The 20584-nt window shown below is 47.1% G+C and overlaps 1 protein-coding gene across 1 annotated transcript in view; it reads left to right on the forward strand.

The window, feature by feature from the left end:
• The window catches only part of LOC146178212 (uncharacterized), a 46934-nt gene extending 26715 nt beyond the window's left edge, over positions 1-20219 (forward strand). The window contains exons 13-21 of the mRNA XM_084579652.1: positions 5846-5965; positions 11277-16124; positions 16284-16442; positions 16590-16664; positions 16728-16944; positions 17166-17174; positions 17272-17390; positions 17736-17842; positions 17966-20219. Coding sequence (XP_084435778.1) covers positions 5846-5965; positions 11277-16124; positions 16284-16442; positions 16590-16664; positions 16728-16944; positions 17166-17174; positions 17272-17390; positions 17736-17842; positions 17966-20182 — 7871 coding nt within the window. The 3' untranslated portion in view covers positions 20183-20219. The remainder of the gene's footprint in view (positions 1-5845; positions 5966-11276; positions 16125-16283; positions 16443-16589; positions 16665-16727; positions 16945-17165; positions 17175-17271; positions 17391-17735; positions 17843-17965) is intronic.
• The last annotated feature ends 365 nt before the right edge of the window (positions 20220-20584 follow it).

Consider the following 20584-nt stretch of genomic DNA (forward strand, 5'->3'; position numbering starts at 1 on the left):
TTCTTTTTTTCTCGCTCTCTCTCACCACTACCTTCAGAATCCACAAACAGTGTGAGCGACCGCCACGGCAGCTTGAAGCACTAGGCTAGGAATGTCGTAGAGCACATGTCATATTGCTTTTACGCGGACGTTCTCCCGGTATGCAGGCAAGTAGCAAACATTCATTGCGTCGACGCATCTCGTTCGGATGTCGCCCTAATTCGACTGGTACTAGTCGTAAGATCACTATTTGGTCGCTCGGAGTCAAGCATCAAGTCGCTGTCTCTGTGCACTGTGTGCTCGTCTCCTCCAGTATGAGCCTGAATTTGTTATAGCAGGACAACCCAGTGATTTTCCTGCACTCCTCCCCCCTCCCGCCTTTTACGGAGTCTACATATCAGTTTTTTTTTCCCCCAAGTTATTAACACATCTCTTCCACCCTCATACGTTGGTCCAAACAGTGTAGCATCTTTACCCCGCCGGCCTCTTCATTTCAGTTCCCGGGGAAATCTGTGCGAGCACAAAAGGCTAGAAAAGACTTGGCGGGGGCTTTCTGCGTGTCGAACTACGTGCGCAAGCAACAATCAATGCAACCGATGCATAAAGCATGCATAAGATTACATTTTGGTTTTCAATACGCGCTACCCAAGCTGCGAGTAGCCTCAGTATGTCGAATGAAATGAATGTTTGCGTAAAATACGAAAAAAAAAAAAAAGAAAGTGGGAACGGGGAAAGAAAGGCTCAGAAAATGCTTTACTCTCGCTTGACATCTCACCTGCGACATGAAAGAATATATGAAGAAGAGAGTAAAAAAAAAAGAAGCAACAAAGAGAAACTGTTGTGCATGTCCTCGGTTGAATTTCCACTTCCTGAGCATCTTTATTCTGCTTTCACTTCGCAAAGAACACGGGCATCTTTTGCACATCTCTTCCATCGAAATGTGGCCGTCGTGTTCGGCAACCAACACCCCGATCTCGCTCTCATTAGCCGATTGCTGTAGATATACAGCAGCCAGTAATACGTTCACGTATAGGCAATGTATCGGCTACCGAGACACAAAATGTCAGCGCCGTTTCAGCATCAGCCGGCGATGTTGGCGACAGACGCTTCTATAATAGCGTGGCACAGATGCTTGTAGGGACGTCGCACGCTACCGCCTTCTTTGAGTCAAGACGCACAGCTGCACACTGCGAGGCACGCCGCCATAGAGGACCCTCACTAACGCGTTCTCCGCGCGGGTGTTGCCTCTTTGGCTGCGTTCGGCACCGGTTGACATAAGTGAGGCACGATTTCCGTTAAAATATGGGCCACGCGTGATCCCCATGCCTAGACTCGAACGAGGGTTGAGAAGTCATCCATACATGCTCTCGACGTGGACGCCTCGTGGGAAAGCCTTTTCCGCTCCCCACGTATTTCTTTACGAGCGAACGGAGGCCTTACGACGGGACTGCGACGCGCTGGTCCAACTTCCTGTCGCTGTCGCGAGATTTATACCTGACTGCAGCGTACGCGTTCATTACGGGGCAGCGGCTTCGCGCGCCAAATGCAATTTACGTTGATAACGGAAAAAAGAACGGCGTCTTGTGCTGTTTAACGCGTGGCAATTCATTCCCTACGGGACCTGGCGGCTTATCAGCTTCGTCTCACGGGCCTTACCACAATAACTTCTCGGTAGCCTTGAGTATACTGGAGGGCGCCACATTGAGCCCTGGGCTTAATTCCGTGCCCGTTTTCTCGCAGTACCGCCGAGTCAGATGCGTGTTATTTGCATGTTACGCATTATATATAGCCAAATGTTGTAATAATATATATTGGGTTTTCGGACTTGTGATATTGTGTTAACGTAATCATTGCTTTCTAAGGTGCATATGTTCTGGTAATCTAATTATTTTATTGTTTAGTAATCGATTACTAAGGGTCTGCTACATTTTTTTTTTTCCGCTAAGGTGTAGCAGGTAATATAACTTCGGAAACCTGAACTGGCGTAGAACTGGTGTCGCACTGGCATAAGACTCATCATTCCCTCACGTTAGAACGACAGTGGTTGCATGCGCTCAAGACCAGCACTAGAGAATGTTGACCACGCCGTGCTCCGCGCTTCGCAAGAAGACGGCACAAATAAAGGTCATGTACAGTGAGCTTGAGCACCAACAGGGAATTGTGGCAGTTGGCGCAACTTCGAGGAGGCGCGCAAGGTGCTCATATTAAGTCAAACGAACCCAGTTCCTTCGTACGCATACATCGACACACTCTTCAGTATCGCTTCTTACGTGCTCACAATAAATGCGGTAAAAATGACGAATACAACTTAGAAACATAGCTACAGGCATAGTCGCTAACGCGTGCACAGCAGGAGACTGTATGTCAAGCAAGCTGCAGTACGAGCTCATACTTGTTTGTGCATAGCTTCGCTCAGTTCAGTTCAGGCGTTCAGTCGTGCCCGACTCTTCGTGACCCTATGGACCATGTCATGCCACGCTTTCCGGTCTCTCACTATCTTCTTAACATCACATAGCTTCATCTGCAATGCCTCGAGAATGCCATCTAACCATCGCGTTCGCTGCCTACCCCTTCTCCGGCGACCCTCAACCTTTCCCAACATCAAATCTTTCTCCAGCGACTCCTCTCTTCTCATCAGATGACCAAAGTAGCTGAGCTTTAACTTTAGAATTTGACCCTCCAATGAGCAATCAGGGTTTATGGTCGACAATATCGACTGATTTGATCTTCTGGCAGTCCAAGGAACTCTTAAGAGCCTTCGCCAGCACCACAATTCAAACGCGTCAATTATTCGGCGGTCAGCCTTTTTCACAGTCCAACTCTCGCATCCATACATCACAACTGGAAAGACCATAGCACGGGTTATACGGATCTTGGTTGGCAGACTAATGTCTCTGCTCTTTACTAGGCGGTCAAGGCTAACCATTGCTCTTTTTCCCAGAAGCAAGCGTCTCCTAATTTCATGGCTGCAGTCTCCTTCCGAGGTAATCTTGGCGCCCAAGAACAGAAAATCTGTCACAGCTTCCACTTCTTGTCCATTGATGCTCCAGGACTTGATAGGGCAAGACGCCATGATCTTCGTCTTTTTAATGTTCAGTTTAAGCCCAAACTTCTCACTCTCTTCTTGTACGCGCATCAGAAGTCTCTTGAGTTCCACTTCACTTTCTGCCATTAAAGTGGTATCATCCGCATATCTAAGGTTGTTGATACGTTTTCCAGCATTCTTCACTCCAGCTGAAGACTCGTCCAGACCGGTCTTCCTCATGATGCACTCTGCATATAGGTTAAATAGGCAGGGCGACAGTATGCAGCCTTGCCTCACTCCTTTCTCAATCGGAAACCAATCAGTAAGACCATGCCCAGTTCTGACTGTGGCCTCTTATCCTTCATACAGGTTCCTGAGGAGACAGATGAGGTGAATTGGAACTCCCATCTCTTGGAGAGCTTGCCACAATCTGCTGTGATCTACGCAGTCAAACGCTTTCGCATAATCAATAAAGCAGAAGTAAATGGGTTTCTAGAACTCTCTTGCTTTTTCCATGATCCAGCGAAGGTTGGCAATTTGGTCTCTAGTTCCTCTGCCCTTGCGAAACCCAGCTTGCACGTCCGGAAGCTCCCGATCCACATACTGCTGCAGCCTACCTTGCAGGATTTTTAACATCACCTTGCTAGCATGCGAAATAAGCGCGATCGTGCGGTAGTTGGAACAATCTTTGGCACTGCCTTTCTTTGGAATGGGGATGTAAACTGACCTCCTCCAATCCTGTGGCCACTGCAGGGTTGTCCAAATCTTTTGACATAATGTATGCAGTGTGTTAACAGCGTCGTGGTTGAGGTTTTGAAGCAACTCAGCTGGAATACCATCAATTCCGCTAGCTTTGTTCTTAGCAAGGCTGGCTAAGGCCCATTCAACTTCACTCTTCAGGATGCCCGGCTCGAGATCAGTAATCACAACCGTCCTATGTTGGGTTTGCACATCCGGTTTGCACACATCGCTACCCTAATAAAAATTACTGAAAAATAACGTAGTAATAATCAATTATTTCTTTGTAATTGTTCTGATACTAATCATTTTCTGTAATTTACCAGTAAAATAAATAACGGTTCAGCTGAAATAAATGTAACTTTAGGCGGCTATTTTAGCGCACGAAAATATACATTCGCAGAAATGGTTCCTAAATACAGGGCATCCCATGCAACGTAAACCATTCGGTGAGAAAAAAAAAAATATCACTGCCGCGCGTGTAAATCGATAATCGATGTAACAAAGATGTGGCGCTGTTGCCAGCGTAGCAAACTGAACACCGCGATCAGCATCTCTCGCTGCTTTTATTTTTTTCTTGTCACGCTGTCGAGTGGTGACGTGCCATGCCAATGGATGGCGCCCCGAGACCTGTGGTTTGTTTCGGCCGGCGTGAGCATTATGCAACGACAGCAACTCACACGCTTTCACTCGCCATGTGCCGCCACGAACGCGCATGCGCCACACAGGCTGAAAGTTCCAGTTAGGTGGCACCAGGAAACTTTCCGGGAACAGAATATACATATATTTGTTTTTAAGCGGCAGGCTGCTAGAGACGGATTAGTGGCCAGCTAAAGAGGAATTAGTGGAGGTCAGGAGGTCGAATGGGGATAAGGTGGTTTCCCGTGTGCACCGCATTTTTGCAAAAATTTTCTCAGAAAAAGAAATGGGAGTGCAGAAGGCGGGGAGCGGGGGTCAGTTCAGTCTTTCAACACAAAATATCTCGCTTCATCTTTTTGTCACCTCTTACCCAATAGCACAAGTACCTTTCCTTGAACGTGCATTGTGTCCCAGCTCCTGCTAACGTCCTTCCAATAAAATCGTGCATATCAATACATCATGTCGGTACCGCCAGCGTGTTCTCGCAATAAAATTTTTCACCCAGGCCTGATTTTTTGCGGGGTTCGGTTGATTTTAAAACCCGGTCAATTCGAACACATTTCTCGGTCGCAATGACTTCGAATTAACATCGTTTTACTGTATCATTCGTTTTGAATCCACGTATCATCCACTTCGTTTACTTTATTTGCGGGATTGATTCGTAGCTGAGAGAACGAGTTTTTGCTTTTCTCTTACATTCTGCTTGAAGCTTCATTTAGCTCAAAATTTATTCTACACTTCAATAAAAAAAAAAAGTGATCTTTAATGCTATTCCTAACGCTTTCTGCTGCCGTCTATTTTAAATCTCTGTGAAAGTGAAAATTTTTTGTTCGTTTGTTTTTTGCAAAGCTTGGAATGTGCATCTGCCATCTGGAGCCCCATTTTAATTATATAAGTAATTACTCAGAATTAGATCGCAATCCGGATACCAGATAGTTCATTTTTGATATTCATAAATATAATACATTTAAAATTATTGTCTTGCTTTTTTTAAACGTAGCTTGAACCGTCAAATAGCCAGTTCGGGCTTATGTGATAAGATATTTTAACGCGCATTTCATCATCCACATCAGGTCAACCTCTCGTGGCATTTCATTCCGCGCTGGGCATCCCGCTAAATCTTTGCGGCATTGTGCACGCACTACAACGATTTCCAAATCGTTAATTTTACCGCCTGATCTTGGTTTGTAATGGTCTTCCACACAGCATCCCTTCAGTCGTCTGCCCGTCCACATTTTCTATTTACAGCGCCAATATTTAACCATGAAGATATGTATCACTTCATTTGCTTGATTGCTGTGTTAGTTTGCTTTACTTATGACAATCAAACTTATTGTAATGCCCCACATAATGGGGGTTTTAGGGCAGTCAGGTAAAATGAGATAATATGGTGTTCCACATGTAGCCATACACGACAAAGCCATTGTTTCCCTAGATTAATGATACCGTCCTTCCACCATGCAGGTACGGACAAGTGCGCCTTCGAGAGGAAGTTCCCCACGACCACAATTTCTCCGTTTGAAACGATACCAACGAGCGAATTCCCGCTGACGACAACTGAGAACCCTCTTTTCCCAGAGGAAGGTATGTCCAAACGCGATTTGAATAGAACACATTACGGCGGTAAAGGGGGTGGTACTCGCTGCACGACCCAGATGGCGCCACAACGCCAATAATGGAGGAGCGTAGTGGCGCCAAGAAGATGAGACATGCGCAGTATGTGTAAAATTCATAAAGCAATTGAACATCTTATACTCGAATGTGATGGTATCCACCCGGATCTCGATTCAGGCAAAGTCACTCTTCCTGAGGCCCTAGGGTTTATAGATACCAGTGGTCGGGGGAATGAGTCTGCGGTGGAAGCTAGCAAAAGTCTTTGGAAGATTGGTGGTTTAAAAGCAGAAAAGTGACATAATGTTAGCAATGTAAAAATAAAAATTCAATAAAAGGAATAATGGTGTAATTAGCTGATCTAAATCAATATTCAAGCTATAGAAATAAACGAGCATGATAGCAACTGCTACCACCCCGTTTCAAACGGGATGCTCCTATATTCCATCCATCCATCCGTTTGACGTGGACGGATGACGTGGATTTTATTCTTACTGCTTTTTACCTTCAAATTTCTTTTTCTTTCGGCTGGGACAACTTGCTCTTCATCTCTTAGAAAGATGCAAGCCACTATATTATAATCATCGCCATCATCATCATTTCAATTTTGTCGTCTCATGGACAAGATAAAGACGTTTTGCTATTCCAGATGCAATGAAAAATGCCCTATATAGTCTTGTCTAGATGTGGTATTTATATATACTACAACTAATCTATCATTTAGTGCCGCAAAAAAAAAAAAAAAAAGCTCTCCTATTCCACTTATGTTACCGCTGGCTTCATGCCTGGCATGAAAGTGCATTGTAACCACTTTCTCTTCACGCGCATGCTAATAAAGGTAAGGCTTCCCATAATTCATTCCAGTTAGAATATAACTCTCCGCGAAAACAATTTTGCATCAGAAGAGGGATTCTGCCAGGCAGATTAGGAATCCTCAAGGCAAATATCAGTGCAACAATCTTGTTTGTAGCTATTACTGGACTGCAGCGCCACTTCGACCTTTTTATTTGCTATTATAAGATTTATTGCAAACGACAAATCAGATAATGTAAAATGAATTTCATGTCTTCTGGAAAAGTAAGGCACGTAAGCAATTACTTGCATCGCTCGCTGTCGGCTAGCACTGTCTTCCATGTTTTATACACTATTAAACAATGAACTGGCGCTCGCCGGTCATATTGAATACTCGATATTTCAACCCGCCATGCTCTTACATTGCTTCTTTTTCGTTCCTTTTTTTTTAGAACTATATCGCTTCAAAGAACTGTCTAAGATATCTTCTCAGTGCCGTAATGTACCCCTAAGGACAAAAGTAAACGGAGCGCGCGATTTGCTTCTAAAATTTTTCACGCGTTGCACAATTGAAACTGGCATTCATGGTATGTGCGAAACGGTAGTAGACACCAGTGCCCTTTTACTTGGACAAATATTGTTTGCTTATCTCCAGTGCAGAAAGCGTGATTTTAATTTGAACGGAAAAGCGTGCTCCGTTTACTTATGTCCGCGCCTACCTTTGGAGGGAGCACCTTTCCGCCATATGTCTCTTTTTTTTTTTTGCTTGCGGTAAAAAATTACTAATAGTTCAGATCAAAGATTAATAGTCGAAACCCATGGACTAAACATATGTTCATGCTACAGCTGATATAGAAACTCAGCACAATACAGCTCTATGGCTGTATGCAAGATTACGGAATAATTTCTAATAGCACACCTGCTTTGGAAACATGCAGTATTTCCTTTTCTGGTTTTAAGTTCGAACGTGAATGGAAAAGTGGTATCAATGGCAACCAAAGAATGCCAGACATCAGTTTTCTCAAAGAACAGCATGAGGTAAAAAGAAAATGAAAATAAGTGTTATTACTATTTTACTGCAGTTGCCAGGCTCAGACAGCAATTTTTAGCCAGGCCACAGGAGCTTTTTCGATACCATGAGTTGCACAGCAGGTTCCGTATTCTGAGTATGCGTCGTTATCGAAAGCGTTGCTATTCCCTAAGCTTGAGTCACATGATTGGTGTAAATGCCGGAACCGGAAGTGGCTATCACTTCCAGTTCCGGCGTTTCCACCAATCAGAGGACTCGAGGTCGGGGATATAGTGACACCTTCGATAACGACGTAAACTCGCAATACGGAACAAGCGCTCCAACAGCATACGCCCGAATGGTTTTTCAAACTTGGCGACATATTCCCAAGACATTAGGAAAAATACCGTTTCCATGCTACATCTGGAGCAAGAGAGCTCGCAGTTAATGACTGAAAATTGACGCGAAAGCCCAGAAAAAAAATAATAATAATAAATTAAAAATGCATTTGTGCCTTCGACAGCAATGTAGACAATCTGGGTGGACATCGAAATAACTGCAGGCAACCACATATGCTCAGGTACAGAGAGAAATAAAATTCCCGATCAGGTCTGAGTGCCATTTCGTGTGGGTGTAACTAGTACTTGGCACCTTGACTGAAATTTTCCACTGTAAATGCATGTCACGCCTTTAGATCAGCACTTTTGTTCGGAATAACGTAAGGAAGGCACATAGAAGTAGAACTCAGAAGAAATAACCCTGTCTATCTCAGTGAAGACATTAGGAGGCTGCGTTTTTGTAGGCGGGACAGTGGACGAAGTTTTTGTGCATCTCCTCATTCCATAAGCGTAAACATAGGCCACATTTCGGACTGTCTACAGTGATTCGTACAAGGTGCAGTAAAAAGAACGTAAATAACAAGGGTACATCAATGTAGTAAGGCTCACGATCCCATTAACGCCAGAGTCGTCCTTGCTTTCCGCCTAGCAATACCCTACGCTTCGTGGCGAAAACAGATTGGGGTTAGGTAGGAAGACTCACAAGAGACACAGAAGTGAGGTTTTGCAGTATTAAAACAACCTGCTCAGCAAGTGTCGTCAGCAGCTATTTCGAATTCATAATAAGGGAATAATTACTCATTAGTATTTACCCCCGAGCGCAGCAATACTACTGAAGAAGAAAGCTGAACAGCTTTACCATGAAGCTCCTAGAAAAAAAACTTCTTCCTGACCCCGGGTTCGAACCCGGGACCGCCGCGTTTCCGCCGCTGTCGCTTTACTAACTGAACTAACGAGGGAAGCCAATGGATTACATATAAGGCGAGAGTGAGTCTATCAACAGCTCGAAATGGGAGGGATGTTTGTCTAATGCTTAGGGAATCTTCCAAGGTAGCATTCACTCTCCACCCGAGCGAAGCCGTATACAGCTGCAAAGGAACGCTGTATGCAGTCAAGCGAATGTTAACGTGCAATTACTCCCTTATTAAAAATCTACTGCCTCTTGGGGTATGAGCTTGGACCAGAACACCAGCTCTATCGGCACTACCGGCAGCTTAATGTCAAACCGATGCCTGGGAAATTGACGTGTACGGATACCCTGTCAGGGCAAACGAAAGCGCTGCATTTTAAAACAAGGAGGCTTATAAAGCACACTGGAATGATATTCTGCCGGCACAGTTTCTTGTACAGCCGTAGCAGACAGGTTCGGACGTGTTCCTAATATATCAAAAGCTTAAAGTTGAGGCAGAAAAAGAAATTCCATTGACATGTGCATGGAAAACTGAGGACGTGCGTATGTAGCCTCCAAAGTTACAAACACGCCGTGAGCAAGCTAAGAAACGACATTTTTCAACATTTTTCATGGTCGCATGATAGGCGCTAGTGTACTGTCAGTTAGCGAACATTTTCAAACTACTGTAACGCTAAGGGTGATACTAAAGACAATATTGTGCGGTTAGTGGGGCCAAACTCTTCGTCACTCGACAGGACTGAATGAGAAAAATAAGAAACTGCACCGCTTAGCGACACCCCTTGCTTCAAATGCATTACACAAACTGTTAAGGCTAATTAAAAGAAATCATAATCAAGAAGTGTTTACATTATATAATAAAGGAAGTCTACTTGTTTTGTTAGATTACATTGCCTTTTAGCGTCCAAAATACTTTTGAGCAGCCTGGCCTTTTAAAGCGGACAGGTCCCATTACGATATAGCCTGGTGGTTTAAAATCGGAGTGTATAGAGCTCCTGCCTCACTGAAGTTTGTCAATAGCAACGTTTAATGATGTGTCAAAGTTTTTACACTGAACCGCACGCGGTTTCTTCTTCAATTGGCAACAGGGAGACTCATGGTTCAGAATTGTGGTGGAACATTATCATATACTGATTCTAATTAAATTACTTTAGTGAGGCCCTTCAAATGACAGCTGGGACATATCTGCTTGAATTCCTGCATACAGCATGTTAGACAAAGTCAACTTGCCTTCACTTAACAGTTGGGACAGGTTCTTGAGAAGACAATATCACAAGTCTGCAGGTTAACTGAAAGAAACATCTTCAGAAGACCGTCATCGCGAGGTACTCAGGCCATGAATACAAGCGTTTAGAAGAGCGAGCACTAGCAGCGTCTAGCAGAGCAAATTTGAGACAAAACGCCTTGTTGTAGAGATGGGTTTTCTGTTATTAGTTTTGAATGCAAAACAAAGTTGCGTTTTCAGTCGCCTATTCTACCGGCACAAAAAGTGTAGTTAAAACAGTTATGTATCCGGGAGATCATAACACGTTTGTATGTGCAGCCAGCCCCCTGACATGTAGTTTATCAGCAGCTCATACTTGAAGCTAAATTACGCTGAGAGCTGCTGTCACTGTCAACACCTAATAAAAATAAAGAAACTGCTGATGGAAAAGTGTTTTTTTATCGGAGCGAATTCAGTACTTGTTCTGTTTCAAGAACGTCGTAGTAGCTTTTGAGATACAACATATTCTCATTGGGAGACCCTTTCATTGGCGTGACTCTAAGTGCTCTGAAAAGACACCCATGGCGCAGAAAGGTCTCATAAGACTTGCTTAGAAAAGTAAAGTCTTAGTATGACATAAATGCTTGTGTGGATTCAGGGCTGTCAAATTGATAGCTTACGCCTCTCCCGTATAAAGCGAGAAGTCTTTCCTCTTCATTAATTCCAACTGATCGCTCCTTCGAACAAAGACGATTTGCACGCAGATACTAAGCACATCATGCTACCGCATAAGTACTAAGTTATCTAGGAACATGGGTAGCAAACTCCAAATCGCAACGGATAAATATGATTGCATGTATAGAAATAAACGAGGAAGAAAAAGAAGCGTAAGTATACCTTCGAAAGAACAGCGTTGCAGAACTTCCTTCTTTCAATTTGTCCGCAACGCTTGATCCACTGTCTTGCCATGAAAATCACATAGTGCAAATTTTGGGAAATATCCGGACTAACAAGAACATTTCATTACGCAGGTGTGACCACAGTGCCTTCTGGTACAGCCCTTCTCACGCCACTTACTGAAGAAACACCAGGACCTTGGTACAGCGTCGGTTCTACTACGTTGCGAACCCTCAAGCACTTTCCTAACATGACACCGGAGCAAGGCGCCACTGTTCCTTTTACACAATTCCCAGGCGAGATAACAGAGTACCCTACACAGTACACCTCGCTTCCACAGCAAGAAACGACAAGTCCACCTTCGCCAACTACTTTATTTTTACCGACAACTGAAGTCGAGGGGCCACATGGAACTCCCTCCGTTCCCCCCGGCGTCATGCCGGCTATAACTGGGAGTGCCTCACCACCTGTGTTCGGAACAACTCTTCCTCCTTTGTTGCCACAAGAACCTACGGCGACATTCCCGCCAGGAGCATCCATTTACCCAACTACGGAGACATCGCCGCTCACTGGCATTCCTGGAATCCCAACGACTCAAGTACCTTTTCCATCGCAAATATCCCGCTTCCCGGCATCATTCGTCCCGACGCTATCTATGGGCGTCCCGACTCTAGAAATGATAAATGGCACACCGCCATCTGCCGCTCTTAAAGAAAGTACGCCTACCTTCCCTTCAGGAATATCCTTAATTCCAACGACTGAGGGTCCCCTGCCATCTATAATTCCAGGTCAACCCACGGCTTTTCCCTCAGTTTCATTTGGTGTTTCTCAGCCAGAAACTGGAACAGTTAGCTCGCCATCTCTTCCACAGAGCGGGGTCACATCTACATTTCCTTCAGGACAAACAGTGTTGCCAACAACAGAGGTCCCCCTTCAAACAAGTGTGCCAGGGCATCCCATTTCCATTGTTCCCGCAGAGTCATCAGGCGTTTCTATGCCAGAGGTTCCCACAGCCGGTCTCCCGTCTCTTCCTAAAGAAGCTTTCGGTACATTTCCGTCCGGAACCTCTGTTGTTCCGACAACGGAGGTACAATTGCCTTCAGGTCATATTCCTTCAGTTACTCTAGGCGTTTCCGGCCCAGAGATAGCCGCAACCAGTACTGCGTCTTATCCCGAGAAAGAGAGCCCGGGAACGGTTCCATCTGAGATTTCTGTAGTGCCGACGAAAGAGTTATCGCCACTACCGGGCGTTCCATCAGAGTCTCTCGACACTAATGTGCCAGAGACAATGACTGGCAGTTCTCCAGCTTCCCCTCAAGAATTCACAAATATGTTGCCATCGGGGGTCTCCATAGTTCCTACCACTGAGGTATCACTACCATCTGGTCTTCCGGTTCAGCCTACCGCCATTGTTCCTGCAATGTCACCCGGCGTTTCTCTACCAGAGGCTACAACAGCCACTCCGCCGTCTTTCCCTACAGAAGGCACCGGTACATTCCCTTCAGGCGCCTCCATCGCAGCAACAACTGAAACACCATTGCCACCAAATATACCTGGACAATCGACTGCTGCTGTCCCCTCACTGTCAGTAGGTGTTTCTGTGCCAGAGACAGCCACAACCTACCCTACATCTCATTCTGAAGAAGGAATCACTCTAACATCTCCACCAGGCATTTCTGTCGCTGCCACAACGGAGGTACCGCTATCATCTGGTGTAACAGGACAACCAACCACCGTCGTACCCTTACTGTCAGTAGGTGTTTCAGTGCCAGATACTGTAACACCCAGCCCGCCGTCTTTCCCAATGCAGGCCTCTATCGCTGCCACAACCGAAACATCATTGCCATCGCTTATACCTGGTCAACCGACTGCTGTTGTTCCTTCAGCGTCAGTCGGTATTTATGTGCCAGAAACAGCCCCAACTCCCTCATCTCGCCCTGAAGAAATCACTGGCACATATCCGTTGGGGATTTCTGCCGCTACCACAACTGAGGTGGCGATACCACCCGGAGTACCTGGGCAACCTACTCTTGTTGTTCCCTCAATGTCAGTAGGCGTCTCCGTGCCAGAACCATCAACAAGCATTCCGCAAAATTTCCCTCAAGAAAGTACTGGTACATTGCCATCAGGCGCTTCCATCGCTGCCACAACCGAGGTATTATTGCCATCGAATATACCTGGGCAGCCAACTGCTATTGGCCCCTCAGTGCCAGTCGGTGTTTCAGTGCAAGAGACACCCACAGCCAGTCCCCCACCTTTCCCTGAAGAATTCACTGGTACATATCCGTCAGGGATCTCCGCCGCTATGACAACTGAAGTGGCGCTACCATCCGGTGTAACAGGACAACCTACCGCCGTTGTTCCTTCAATGTCAGTAGGAGTTTCAGTGCCTGAGACGGCTACAGCAAGCCCGCCATCTTTCATGTCAGGCGCCTCCATCGCTGCCACAACCGAGGTATCACTGCCGTCAAATATGCCCGGTCAACCGACTGCTGTTATCCCTTCAATGTCAGTAGGTGTTTCTGTACCGGAGACAGCAACAGAAACTCCCCCACCTCTCCCTCAAGAAATCACCGGCACATATCCGTCGGGAATTTCTGCCGCTACCACAACTGAGGTGGCGATACCACCCGGAGTACCAGGGCAACCTACTGCTGTTGTTCCCTCAATGTCAGTAGGCGTCTCCGTGCCAGAACCATCAACAAGCATTCCGCCGCATTTCCCTGCAGAAAGTACTGGTACATTCCCATCAGGCGCCTCCATCGCGGCCACAACCGAGATATTATTGCCATCAAATATACCTAGTCAACCAACTGCTGTTATCCCTTCATTGTCAGTTGGCGTTTCTGTGCCAGAGACAGCCACTGAAACTCCCCCACCTTTCCCTCAAGAAATCACTGGCACATATCCATCAGGGATCTCCGCCGCTACCACAACTGAGGTGGCGATACCACCCGGAGAACCAGGGCAACCTACGGCTGTTGTTCCCTCAATGTCAGTAGGTGTCTCTATGCCAGAACCATCAACAAGCATTCCGCCGTATCTCCCTGAAGAAAGTACTGGTACATTACCATCAGGGGCCTCCATCACGGCCACAACTGAGGTATCAATGCCATCAATTATACCTGGTCAACCAACTGCTGTTATCCCTTCAGTGTCAGTAGGTGTTTCTGTGCCAGAGACAGCCACAGAAACTCCCCCATCTCTCCCTGAAGGAAGCGTTGGCACATATCCGTCAGGAATTTCGGTCGCAACCACAACGGAGGTGGCGATACCATCCGGAGAACCAGGGCAACCTACTGCTTTTGTTCCCTCCATGTCAGTAGGCGTCTCCATGCCAGTACCATCAACAAGCATTCCACCGCATTTCCCTGAAGAAAGTACTGGTACATTCCCATCAGGTGCATCCATCGCGGCCACAACCGAGGTATCATTGCCGTCAAATATACCTGGGCAACCAACGGCTGTTGTCCCTTCAGTGTCAGTAGGTGTTTCTGTGCCCGAGACAGCCACAGAAACTCCCCCAGCTTTCCCTGAAGGATTCACTGGTACATATCCGTCAGGGATCTCCGCCGCTATGACAACTGAGGTGGCGCTGCCATCCGGTGTAACAGGGCAACCTACCGCCGTTGTTCCTTCAATGTCAGTGGGCGTTTCAGTGCCTGAGACGGCAACAGCAAGCCCGCCGTCTTTCATGTCAGGCGCCTCCATCGCCGCCACAACCGAGGTATCATTACCATCAAATATACCTGGTCAAACAACTGCCGTTATTCCTTCAGTGTCAGTAGGTGTTTCTGTGCCAGAGACAGGCAAAGAAACTCCCCCATCTCTCCCTGAAGGAAGCATTGGCACATATCCGTCAGGAATTTCGGTCGCAACCACAACTGAGGTGGCGATACCACCTGGAGTACCGGGGCAGCCTACTGGTGTTGTTCCCTCAATGTCAGTAGGCGTCTCCATGCCAAAACCATCCACAAGCATTCCACCGTATTTCCCTGAAGAAAGTACTGGTACATTCCCATCAGGTGCATCCATCGCGGCCACAACCGAGGTATCATTGCCATCAAATATACCTGGGCAACCAACGGCTGTTGTCCCTTCAGTGTCAGTAGGTGTTTCTGTGCCCGAGACAGCCACAGAATCTCCCCCAGCTTTCCCTGAAGGATTCACAGGTACATATCCGTCAGGTATCTCCGCCCCTATGACAACTGAGGTGGCGATGCCATCCGGAGTACCAGGGCAACCTACTGCTGTTGTTCCCTCAATGTCAGTAGGAGTCTCCATGCCAGAAACATCAACAAACATTCCGCCATATTTCCCTGAAGAAAGTACTGGTACATTGCCATCAGGCGCCTCCATCGCAGCCACAACCGAGGTATCATTGCCATCAAATATACCTGGTCAACCAACTGCTGTTATCCCTTCAGTGTCAGCAGGTGTTTCTGTGCCTGAGACAGCCACAGAAACTCCCCCATCTCTACCTGAAGGAAGCATTGGCACATATCCGTCAGGAATTTCTGTCGCAACAACAGCTGAGGTGGGGATACCATCCGGAGTACCTGGGCAACCTACCTCTGTTGTTCCGTCAATGTCAGTAGGCGTCTCCATGCCGGAACCATCAAGCATTGCGCCGCATTTTCCTGAAGAAAGTACTGGCACATTTCCATCAGGCGCCTCCATCACGGCCACAACCGGGGTATCATTGCCATCAAATATACCTGGGCAACCAACGGCTGTTGTTCCTTCAGTGTCTATAGGCGTTTCTGTCCCAGAGACCGTCACAACCAGTCCTCCATCTTTTCATCAGAAAGAAACAGCTAGCACATATCCGCCTGGAATGTCTGTCATTCCCACAACTGAGGTGCCGTTGATACCTAGTAGGCCAGGACAGCCCAGTATTATTCCTTCTTCCGTGTCATCAGGAATATCTGTGCCTGAGACGGGCAGCCGCAGTCCACCATCTTTCACCCAGGAAGGCTCAGGTACATTTCCATCTCATGTATCCATCGCCCCAACAACCGAAGTAACATTGCCACCAAGTGGATCAGTACCTTCATCTGTCAATGTTCCGTCTTTTTCAGTGGAGGTTCCTGTACCAGAGACATCCACGGTAATCCCCTCATTTCCGTCTCAGGAAGGAGCCACCGCTACATTTCCTTCCGATATCTCAGCTTTTCCTACAACTGAAATGTCATTGCCATCAGGTGCGCCTGGAGAAGCGACAGAAATAGTTCCATCGATCACGGTAGGTGTTTCTGTACCAGAGGGGGCGCCAACCACACCACCGCATTTTTCTCAAGGTGAAGTCATACCGCCATTTCCCACTGGTGAGCCCTTTGGTTCGACTTCTGAAGTGCCGTCGCATTCTGGCATAACACAGCAACCGACTTCCGTCGTTCCAGCAGAGTCAATAGGCTCTTTTGGCACCCCGTATTCTCCAAAAGAAGGCTTGACTGGTTCCCTTCCATCAGTTGTCTCTGCAGTTCCAACCAGGCCAGGGTCGTTGCCATCAGGAATTCCAGGTGAAAGCGTTTCTGTGCCGGAGAAAGCAACTTCCATTCCTTCCTCTTTCCCTCAGGAAGAAGGCACTAGTAACGTTCCGTATGGGGCTTCTGTTTTTCCCGTAACCCAGGAAACGCTGCCATCTGGCATATCAGAGCAACCGACTTTTGTTCCCTCATTATCTTCAGGTGTTTCTGTGCCGGAGACAGCCTCATCCATGTCCCCGTCTTTCCCTCACAAATACACAGAAACGCTTCCATCGGGAGCCTCCATAATGCCCACAACCGAGGTATCATTGCCGTTAAGTATAAGGAAGCAATACACTAGTGTTCCTTCTATATCAGTGGGTGTTTCCGAACACACCACTACAGGCAGCTCACCTTCTTTACCGCAAGGAGTCACTGGCTCATTTCCATCTGGCGGTCCTGTTATCGCTACAATTGAACCGTCGTTCCCACCTAATGTACCGGAGTTGTCCGGAAGTGCAGTTCCGCCAGTCTCAGTAGGCGCCTCAGTTCCAGAAATGGGGGCGTCCAGTCCATTTGTTTTCCCACAGGAAGAAACGGGTACATCTCCGTCGGTCTCCACCATGTTTCCTGAAACTGGCGTATCTCTTCCGTCCATTATACCGGGACAACCAACTTCTGGCGTTCCTTTATCATCACTGGGCGCCTCTGTTCCTGAGACAGCAACAACAAAACCATCGTATTTACCTCACGGAGAAGCATCCGGAACGTTTCCCTCTGGTATCTCTAATATCCGAACAACTGAAGCGTCGGTGCCATCTGGTGCTCCGGGGGAAACAACTAGCGAGATTCCCTCGTCATCAGTTGGCGTGCCCCAAACAGGAGCTGTTACCGGTAGTCCATCCTTCCCTGGGGGATGGTTTCCTACTACGATCACTTCAGGTGCTTTTGGCAGCCCGTTAATTCAAGAGTCTTTCCCATCTACGCCTCCACAGCAACCAACAGGATCACTTACCCCGGTGTCGTCAGGACCAGGAGTTACTGAAACTTTCCCGACCGGAGCATCCGCGGGTCCATCACCCGGACAGTCATTGCCTCCCGGAGGGCCCCCTGGATATTCATCAGCATTTTCCGTTATGCCAACTACTGAAGTGTCTCTGGCATCAGGTATGCCGGGTCAGCCCAGCTTTGTTCCATCGGTGTCGTTAGGTGTTTCCGAACCTGAAACATCTGCTTCTCCTAAACCATGGCCTCAAGAAGGGGAAGATGAGTCCACTGCGACCATTCCGTCCGCTATTTCCGCGTATCCTACCATGGAAGTTCCCGCGGTCACATCGGGAGTTTCAGTTCTAGAGGTAACAACTGGCACCCCGCTACTACGTACAGTAGAAACTCGCACTCTACCCGGTGGCTTGCCGCTGTCTGAAACCATGCCAGCCACTCCTGCTTCCTTCCCTGAGTTATCGACCCCAGCGTACCCACATGGCATTCCTGGCGAAATGGAAACCGGGTCTTCTTTCATGCCTGCTACAACTCCGCTTCCTAATGTTGTGGTGCCTACTGTGCCTGGAGCTACACCTCAGCCGTCAATATTTTCTTCAATGCCCACCAATGAAATTCATTCACCATCCGGGCTTCCCTTCTCACCTGTTGCCGAGGTCTCTGGGGCCTCAGTGCCTTACGGACCTGTCCCTGGGGGAAACGCCTTAACGACGCCCTCCTTTGGAACAAAATTTTCGAACGTTGCCACCCCAATATCATCATCCCAGAGCATTGGCATTACGACGCCGCAAGAAATTATCAGTACGACTTTCCCGCCAGATTTGATTACTCCAGAAACTGACGAAATTAGGTTTTTATTGATGATTATTAGAACTGACCTGAAGGTTTTCAAAGTTAATGCAACAGTTCTTCATGTTTTCTTGATAAAAGCAACCACTGTAGGAACCCATGAGGCATACAGTATCATTCTACTTGCCCTAAAGAACTTGAAATCCTCGTGCAAATACTTGGCGCCTACCGAAAGGATCAAAGTCGCTTACGAAGTAGCCCATTACTTGAAATCACATGGCACAAGAATAGCTCATCATGTTGTCGTAAGCGCTGTCGGTGTTTTCCTCTGCGCCGTCGACCACAAGGACATCATAACCAAGCTTTTGTCGGAAAACACTTATATGATATCAATCTCTGAAAGTGTCGCCAGCGAACTTTCATGTCCCGACATGGAGCATTTGGTCCATCTTCTCTATGCGGACAGAAACAGAACCAAGATAGAAGAGTCACCATGTGCAGGCATTTTATGCGAAGAGGTACCAGAAAACGTGATGGACACAATTGACATGCTAGTAGACAGGTACTTCCCTCAGAAGGCCCATGAAAAGAAGTGGCTAATGCTAGATATTGCTAAGGCGCTTAACCTGCAGCCAGAAGAAGACGAAGACGGCGATGAGATGGTCTATTACAAAATGGGCGACTACGACGTTTTCTTGGAAGAGCTACGCGAGCCCACTATTTCGGACGAAGAGAAAGCCTTGCTTTTTGGCAAATACTTCGCAGAGGTACGCAAAGTCGCCAAGGCTGAGCGCAAGCTAAGACTTAATGACCTTGAAGAGGTCTGGAAGATGGGCGGTGGTAAGCTACCACAGCCAGCTGTACGGTCATTCATTGCTCTTTTGAAGCTTGTCCACAGCAAGAGAATTTCTCTGAAAACCGAAGAGAGGATACGCCTGCTCCAACTCGCTCTTAAATGTGACGGCCACGAGTGTCAGAAGCTCAGCTCCAGTGACATCCACAACCTCATTTTTGCTCTGTGTAATGTCGGTATTCGGGACGGTTTCGGCTTGCCCAAGGACTTGAAGAGTCAGGTAACCAAGTTCATTCTGACCCTTAAGGACAACTACATCGACTCTATATCGATAAGACGCTGGAAACGTAGCTCCAGTCTGCTGAAACCCAAATCTCACGATTATCTTGCTGCTAGCTCTCCGTCCGAACTCCGTTATCTTAAAGACTGGCTGCAGAAGCCTATGTCTTTTATTGAGAAAAAGCCCCTTTTGAAGAATACAGGGCGTTCTAACGACGATCCGTCTGGAAACGGGCAGCCCGTACTCTCACAACTCTACGGTGCCTACGTGAATGAAAAGAGGCCTGATATCAAAACGGTGCTGGCCGAACGCCTTCTTGACACGTATAATTCGTCCTTCAAGCATCTCGGCAACACAGTTGGAGACACGGAAAAGTTCGTGCTTTCTGTAGTGCAGCAGTTGCCGTCCACAACAGCCAGGCATAATGAATTGGTTCTAAGTATTCTAAAACAGTGCATCCAACATGGTGATCCGTGCTTAAATATTACACGCAACGAGCATGTAGCTCCAGTCAAGGTGATCTTACAAAATATGTCGCTCAAGCAAAGCCCGAACTTTGTCCCCGAACTAAGTCACGACCTTTTCGCCGCCGCAAGGAAACAAAGAACAGACGTTGATTTGTCTTGGCTTACCGACGCAAGTACGGTGCGCCGTATCTCGCAGTCTGCTACGCCGCCTGCGCTGCAGATGCCTTCAAGAGCTTCCTGAGGCAAGCCTCTAAATTTAGTGCGACCTAAAGGCATTCCAGTATATAGGCTTGCGGCAGTACAAATTGCTGCTCTTTCCGCTGCTCATTTTTTTTCTTATTGTGATGAATAAATTGGTTCTTTATTTTTTATTGTTGCCTCACTTATCCTTTACAGTTGACTGTTACACGCTACGAAGAGGTCGGAGAAAGAAAGGAGTAGAAATAATGCGGGGAGGCAAACGAGAAAAGTTTTCCGGTAGCCTGCCCTGAACTGGCTGAAGGGAGGAGCGGGAAGTGGAAAGATTGAAGCGATGAGGAGCGCAGTCAAATTATGTCACACCATGGGACGATGCCCTTAGGTAGCGCAACAGTGTTTTTTAGGCCTTTAGCATTACTGTTGCCTGGGTCTGAGGGCTCTATTT

The sequence above is a fragment of the Amblyomma maculatum genome, chromosome 9, assembly GCF_055883805.1.
Source record: "Amblyomma maculatum isolate TAMU_Amacu chromosome 9, ASM5588380v1, whole genome shotgun sequence".
NCBI classification, from domain to species: Eukaryota; Metazoa; Arthropoda; class Arachnida; order Ixodida; family Ixodidae; genus Amblyomma; species Amblyomma maculatum.